General features: G+C 38.4%; 1 protein-coding gene across 1 annotated transcript in view; it reads right to left on the reverse strand.

Moving 5' to 3' along the window:
• RNF115 (ring finger protein 115) overlaps positions 1–8,297 on the reverse strand; it is a 92,724-nt gene that overhangs the window by 29,137 nt on the left and 55,290 nt on the right. Inside the window, exon 4 of the mRNA XM_032151644.2 lies at positions 5,440–5,648. Within this exon, the coding sequence (XP_032007535.1) occupies positions 5,440–5,648 (209 nt within the window). The remainder of the gene's footprint in view (positions 1–5,439; positions 5,649–8,297) is intronic.

Here is an 8,297-nt window from a genome sequence, read left to right on the forward strand (position 1 = left end):
ACAAAACAAAAGTACCACTTGTCCCCAAATTAATATATAAATTCAATGCACTTCCAATCAAAATCCTAATGGGATGGGAAAAGGGGCAGAGATTGAAAAACCAGACCTAAAATCCATTTGGAAGGGTAAACACAAGCGAAGCATTAATAAACTTTTGGTTCCTCAGCAAGCAAACTAAGAATTTTTTTTTTTTTTTTAAAGAAAAGAACAATAATGAGGGCCACCTTCCCTACCAGTTTTCAAATCATAGTATAAAATCATAGTGAGTACACCAGGATGGTACATGAATAGAAAACAAAAATAAAGACCTACAGCACATAATAGAGAATCCAGAAAGAGAAAGGTAAGTATGAAAATGTATACATAATAAAGGTGACATTTCAAATCAGATATGCTATATATTACGCTGTAAATAATTGGATATGCATATGGGGGGGATTAGATCTTTAACTCAAAAATACACAAAAATACTCCCCACCCACCAGAGATTTGGGCATAATGCCCAATCAGGGCCAGAAACCTTCCACAAAAGTCGATGGATGGGCAAGCCTGTAATCTCAGCACTTTGGGAGGCCATGGGTGGATCACTTGATGTCAGGAGTTTAAGACCAGCCTAGCCAACATGGTGAAACCCCATCTCTATTAAAAATACAAAAAAAATTAGCTAGACATGGTGGCATGTGCCTGTAATTCCAGCTACTCAGGAGGCTGAGGCACAAGAATCGCTTGGACCTGGGAGGCAGAGGTTGCAGTGAGCTGAGACCACACCACTGTACTCCAGCCAGGGAACAGAGCAAGGCTCTGTCTCAAAAAAAAAAAAAAAAAAAAAAAAAAAAGTTGACAGATGGACATATCCTCTGGGATGAATCCTCCGTAATTCTTGTAAACTTGGAGCCACCACTGGCTATCTTTCATTTTACAAAGGGAGAGCCATCATGATAACACAGGAAAGCAGATTTCAGAGAGAAAGAATGCACAGGAAAGCAGATTTGAGAGAGAAAGAATGACAGACAGATGAACATAACATATTGACTGACCATCTAGATCCACCTATAGACTTCTAATTTACATCAGTGCTTCTCAATGTCACTCCTAGGGAGTGATTTAGAAATCCGAGGGGGGCAGTTTTGCTAGTCACAATAAATGGTAGGTACCATTCACATTTACTAAGCAGGAAAAATGAGTGCCAGCTACCCTGCAATAAACAGGACAGCCAGGCCCAACAAAGAACTGTCCTCCAACATGCATATTCTGAACATTCTGCCTGGACATTCATTTGGTGAAAAACTACCTATAATTAACTGAGACCAAATCCAGCTCCATTCCACACATAAATTACTTTCCATTTGGTTTTAATATATACTGAATTTTCCAGGAATATAACTATCGTGAAAACTGAGGGAAGTTTATGCTTCCCCACAAACCCCAGAAATTTCCTAAGAGTTCTTCACCATTTTGAAAAATTATATTATTGTACCAACAATGCTTGTGGCAGATGAACTGTAAATATAATCCTCTCGTACTGTCTGCATTTGTAGCTATCATCTTAATGATTCTATATACGGAAGCAAGCACCTAATTTTTCATTTTGTCTCCCAGAATAGTTATGGCTAGGCATTTACACATTAAAATACACATATTCATATATTATTTTTGTTTCTCCTTTATATTAATTGAAGAACAGTATATATATATGCACATGTGTTTTTATTATGTTTTACAGCTTATATTATCAATGAATTTCTAATCAGGATAGTAGAGGGCATTACAAGATAATTGTTATAAAAGCGAAATGTTGGGTCTGATATAGCTAACAACCATTTGAGTTATGTGAACCAACGCATTCTAGTTTTTTGGGTTTTTTTGAGACAGAGTTGCACTCTGTCGCCCAGGTTGGAGTGCAGTGGCGCAATCTTGGCTCACTACAACCTCCGCCTCCCAGGTTCAAGAGATTCTCCTGCCTTAGCCTCCCAAGTAGACGGGATTGCAGGCACGTGCCACCATGCCCAGCTAATTTTTTTTATTTTTTGTAGAGATGTGGTTTTGCCATGTTGGCCAGGCTGGTCTCGAACTGGCCTCAAGTGATCTACCCACCTCGGCCTCCCAAAGTGCTGGGATTACAGGCATGAGCCACTGCGCCTGGCTGGTTAGTTTTTTCTTAAGTTATATTAAATTGAATTTCTATCACTTGTAACCAAAAAGAGTTCTAACATAACCATAAAAAGCATTAAAGAAAATATAGAAATTAATTTTTTAATCTTGGAGTAAGAAGAGCCTTTTTTTTTTTTGAAAAAAGACCAGGACTCACTTTCTGTTGCCCAGGCTGGAGTGCACTGACACAATCACAGCTCAGTGCAGCCACAACCTCCCAGGCTTAAGCGATCCTCCCACTCATCCTCCGGAGTAGCTGGGACTACAGGTACATGCCACCATGATCAGCTGATTTTTCATTTTTTGGGAAGATAAGGTCTTGCCATGTTGCCCAGGGTGATCTTAAATTCCTGGGCTCAAGCGATCCTCCCAGAAGTTTGAGACCAGCCTAGGCAATATAGTGAGACCCCATCTCTACAAAAAAATTTAAAAATTGGCCAAGCATTACAAGCATGGTGGTACATGCCTGTAATCCCAGCTACTTGGGAGGCTAAGGCAGGAGGATTGTGTGAGCCCAGAAGTTTGAGGTTCAGTGAGCTATGATCATGCCATTCTACTCCAGCCTGGGCAACAGAGCAAGACTCTGTTGCAAAATAAATAAATAAAGAAGAAGAAGAAAAAAAAGGTAATTTCAAGGCGTAAGAAAAAAGATTAAAAGGGTTGAATTCAGTGAACTAGATCTATTCAATAAGGATTTTAAAGTATCCACTGGGTCTGCAATTATTAATAGAAGGTTGCCAGGGATTTTAGTGAAAGGAGGGCCAGACTACAGTAGGTAGAAGACTAATGAAAGATAAAAAAGTAAATACAAACAACTCTTAAGAAATCTTATTGAAAAGAAAAGGAAAAAGATTACTAGGCAGTAACTGGAACAGTAATTCTCAATTCTGGCTACAATAACTTTAGGAGCTTTTAAAAATGACCAATGCCTGGTTTCACCCAGACTAATAAAATCACAGTCCCTGGGGATGGAGTCCAGGTACCAGTTTAAAAGATATCCTCAGTGACAATAATGTACAGCCAGGATTGAAAAACACAGAGCTAAAGAGTAAAACGGTGGCCAAGGGGCATTAACTGGGAAAGAAAGCAGGAAGAGGAAGATGGATGATACAAAATCCCAGATGAAACAGCTAGAGAATGGGTCACAACATGGGCTGATAGGCTTGCCTTGAAAAAAACAAAGGACACCTCATCTCAGGAGGCTGGAGGGAGAAATGAAAGTTGATATAGAGAAGCTGGGCACAGGGATTTGGGGAGTTCATGCCCAAGGCCCCAATTTTCATAAAGGAGAATATAAATCAGCTTCTGAGGATCAGCTATTGGATAGAAAATTTGAAGAATGAAATTTAGTGAAAATTCAAAATATCTGTTGAGGGAATGCAAAACAAAAGCCTAATCAAAAGCATGAAATCTAGGAGAGATTAAATGCATCTTATTATCTGCAGGGGCATGATTGGGCACATTTACGTGACTTTTCTAAAGCAGTACTGAACCATCCCCTAGCAAAGGAGCAAGGAAAAGTGAATCACAGCACTGCTCCAAAATTGGCCATTTAGTGGGTGTAATGGAGGAAAAAAAAAAAAAAGATGCATAGGGGGTAAAAGTTTAAATGAACTGTAGTTGAGAAACTCAATAATGGGATCTCAAATCTCAAACAGAGAAGTGAAAGTAATCTACACACAGTTTAACTGGCACAGGATATAGCAGCTTTAACTCTGGGTGCCATAAGCTATTAAAACAATGTAAGATTTTACTGATTTTTGTCCTAGACAATCTCATTAAATCAGATTTCCCATATCCTGTATTTGTTCTATGAAGCGATGTCTGCAACTAACTTTGAAATGCACAAAACATAAGATGAACTAATGGAGAGATAGATGGATAGATACGTAATAAAGTAAGTATAGTAAAATGTTAATAAAGCCTAGAAGGTGTGCGTTGGGGGAGAGGGGGAGTATAGGCTCTAGAACAGCACTGTTCAACAGAACTAAGATAATGGAAATTTTCTATAATATGTTCTATCAATTATGATAAGTATTAGCTACATGTGGCCAATGAGCACTAAAAATATAGCTATTTGGGATTGAGGTACTTTGAATTTTGAGTTTTATTAACTTTTGGTTAACTTAAATGTAAACATATGGCTACATGTGGCTAGCAGCTACCATATGAGACAATGTCGCACTATATTCATATAGCCCTAGATTCAAGTCTTAGATCCACCAATGGCTGTTACTTTATTTCTCTGAGACTCAGTTAATTATTTTATAAAATGAAAACAGCAATAGCACCTATTCATACAAATTAAACAACATAAAGCGCATAAAGCATGAGGCACAGTCCTCTGCATATGGTAAACACTTAAAATTAACGTTTATTATTCCAGCTAAATGAGATCCATGAGCAAAACCATCTATTTGACTCATCATTGTGTTCCTAGTGTCTAGTACAGTGCCACATACAAAAGACACTCAACAAACATTGCATGAATGTTTTTACAGTCACAAGACTTCATATTTATTCTATTAAATTTTTTTCCTTTCCTCACAAAAAGCAGATACTTGATTAAATTTCATGTTAAGTCCATTGTTCCAATCTGTTGAAATATTTAATCCTAATGCCTAATATATTTGATACCCTTTTGAAATTCTGATAAATATACAGCTATAGTTTGAATATGCCCTCCTCAAAAATTCATGTGTTGGAAACTTAATCCCCAATGGAGCAGTGTTGAATGGTGGAGACTTTAAGAGATGAATCTCCTATGAGTGGATTAAATGCCTTTATCCTGGAAGTGGATTAGTTATTGTTGAGTGAGTTCCTAATAAAAAGATGAGTTTGGCACCTTTCTTTCTTGCTCATGCATGCTCTCTTGCCCTTCTGCCTTCCCACATGGAATGACACAGCAAGAAGGCCCTCGCCAGACGTGGATCCCTCAACCTTGGACTTCCCAGCCTCCAGAAATATAAGAAATGAATCTCTGTTCTTTATAAATCACCCAGTCTCAGGTATTCTGCTATAGCTACACAAAATGGACTGAGACACGTATCATCTATAAATTAATCTGAGACATTAATAAAAATGTTAATCAGAGACATAACATTTCTCACTCTCTGGTTTATCACTGGGTGAGTACCAACATTCAATTTAGCTTCACTTTCATCCCTTCTACATATGTCCATCTTGTCCACAAAGTTAATAAGTATGAGACCCTTATAAAGATTAGATTATACCAATTTGTCCTTCATTGAAACTACCTTAAAAAGAACTTAAAATACAACAACTCACCCTTCAATAGCTGGAGATCTGTCAGGACGAGAACTTCCTCGAGATCTGTATCTCCGACCCAATGGCAACCGTGGAGGTCTTGCCCCCCAGAAGTCAGTGTGAGTCTGGTGACCCCTTTCATTGGCTCTATTATCTTGGTCCAGTGGATTGCTACTTAGAAAGGGTCTAAAATCTTGAAAAAACATCGTGTGATCCAAATGGCCCCAAAGCTAGTAAAGACCAGAAATAAGTCACATGTTAGAAAAATCAATCAATAAACACCTGGATTGTTTACAGTTTTTTATATTACAAATGGCCACTGTGAATATTACTGTATGTCTTCTTCTGCAGAGGTACCAGAGTTTCTGTATTTTTGGTCTGTAAAACTATTACATGATCTATACATCTTCAACTTTACTGGGTAACGACAAATTGTTTTCCAAACTGGTTGTAGCAATTTAAACACCCACCAAGTGTTTAAGAGTTTCTACTGTGCCACATCCTGGTAAGCACTCGATATCACAGGACTTTTTTTAAAAAAAGTTTTTAACAATTGGTGAACAGAAAATGATTTTCCATTGTGGGGTGTTTGGTTTTGCTGTGTAAGAAAAATTACAAATGTTTAATTAAAATGTGTATGTTTCAGTCCTATGCCAAAAAGGAAATTTAATAGATCTGTGGTGAGTCTGAAGACTCCTTTTAGCATTTCTTACAGGGCAGGTCTATTAATAATGAAGTCCCCTCAGCTATTGTTTATCTGGGTATGTCATGATTTCTTCTTAATTCCTGAAGGATAGTTTTGCCAGATTTAGAATTCTCGGTTGGCAGGTCTGTCTTTCATCACTTTAAATATGTCATCCCACTGCCTTCTAGCCTCCATGGTTTCTGCTAAGAAATCAACAGAAATTCATCTTAAGATCCCTTTTATGTTACAAGTTGCTTCTCTCTTGCTGCTTCCAAGATTCTCTCTTTATCTCTGGCTTCGGAAATTTTAATTATAATGCGTCTTGTATGGATGTCTTTGAGTTTATCCTTCTTGGCTGTTAGCTGAGCTTCTTGGATGTGTATATTCATGTCTTGTCAAATTTGAAATGGTTTTGGCAATTATTTCTTAAACATGTTTTCTGCACCTTTCTCCCTCTCCTTACCATGATACATATGTTGGTATCCCACACATCTCCTGGACTCTGTTCATTTTTCTTCAATCTTTTAAATGTGTGCTCTTCAAACTATATAATTTCAGTGGACCTATCTTCAAGTTTGCTGATTCTTCTGTCTGCTCATATCTTTTGTTGAGCTCCCCTAGTGAATTTTCATTTCAATTATTGTAACCTTCAGCTCCAAAATTTCTCTTTGCCTACTTTTAAAAATTTCTCTTTATTGATATTTTCTATTTGTGGAGACATTATTATCTTGAATTCCTTTAGTTCTTTGTCCATGGTGTCCTTTAGCTCTTTGAGTATACTTAAGACAGCTGAGTTAAAGTTTCTGTCTAGTAATTCTAGTATTAGTGCTTCCTCGGGGTAGTTTCTGTTCATTTCTTTTTTCTTGTGAATGAAGCATATTTTCTAGATTCTTCACATGCTTTGCAATTTTTTTAAAAACTGAATATTTATAATGTGTAAAAAATAAAACAAAAACAAAAAGATATGGGTGCAGTGGTGTGTGCCTGTAATTCCAGCTACTCAGGAAGCTGAAGTGGAAGGATCGCTTGAGCCAACGAGTTGAAGATTAGCCTGAGCAACATAGCAAGACCACATTTCAAAACAAATAAACCAAAAAGAAAAAAAAAGAAACAAAAAAAGAAAAAGAAAAGTAAAATGCTCACCAGGTCTCTGCTGATTAGCTGTTGGGGCACTCCTTCAAAACTTAGCCAGGGCCTTTATAAATCTACCTTAATATTCACTTCCTGTTTGTGTTGAACCTAAAGACAAGCCAGAGGTGAAAGCTAATGGCCTTCTCAGGTCTTTTCTGAGCACGCATACTGCCCCGAGCTGTGCACTTGGATTTCTAGTTTCTGATCCACAATAGCTTTTCAAAGCTCCTATTCCTCCACAAAAACACTCTACAGCTTTTCCTCTCAGGCTTTCCATATCTTATTGTTTGCCCTGTTTTTTGTTTTTTTTTTTTTTTGGTTTTTTTGTTTGTTTGTTTTTTGCCCCTGGTGGCAGTCCTTTGGGGAAAGGACAAAACAGAACACACAATCCCTTAGGAGGAAGAGTGTCCACTCTCTGGAATCAGGCACCAGCATGGGGAGCACAGGCTGTCATCTTCAAGACTGCAGCCATACCAGGAAGGGAGGTGAGGCTAGGGTAAGCTAAAATGCCACAAAGATCTCTTATCTTGTTTCAGTGCCCTTTCTTCTGGCGAAGTATTTGCTTGGCTGCTGTAAAGCTTTATCTTTCCAGAGTTCTGATAAGCTAAATTCTGACTTTTCTGTCAAGGTGTTTGGTGTTTCTACAGAGGGATGACCCCCAGAAGCCCTACTCTACCATTTTCGCTGACAGCATCCTGTCCTTGTGGTTTTAGTTTGCTTTCCCTGATACGAATATACCAATAAGGCTAAACATCTTGTCATGTAATATTTACCAGCCATTCATTTGTCTTTTCTTTCCCCCAGCCTTTTTTTTTTTTTTTTTTTGGTGTTTTAGAAATCCAGACATTTCGGCCAGGTGCGGTGGCTCACGCCTGTAATCCCAGCACTTTGGGAGGCCGAGGCAGGCGGATCACGAGGTCAGGAGATTGAGACCATCCTGGCTAATATGGTGAAACCCCGTCTCTACTAAAAATACAAAAAATTAGCCAGGTGAGGTGGCCAGCGCCTGTAGTCCCAGCTACGCAGGAGGCTGAGGCAGGAGAATGGCGTGAACCCGGGGGGG

The sequence above is a fragment of the Hylobates moloch genome, unplaced genomic scaffold (assembly GCF_009828535.3).
Source record: "Hylobates moloch isolate HMO894 unplaced genomic scaffold, HMol_V3 SCAFFOLD_5, whole genome shotgun sequence".
Taxonomy (NCBI): domain Eukaryota; kingdom Metazoa; phylum Chordata; class Mammalia; order Primates; family Hylobatidae; genus Hylobates; species Hylobates moloch.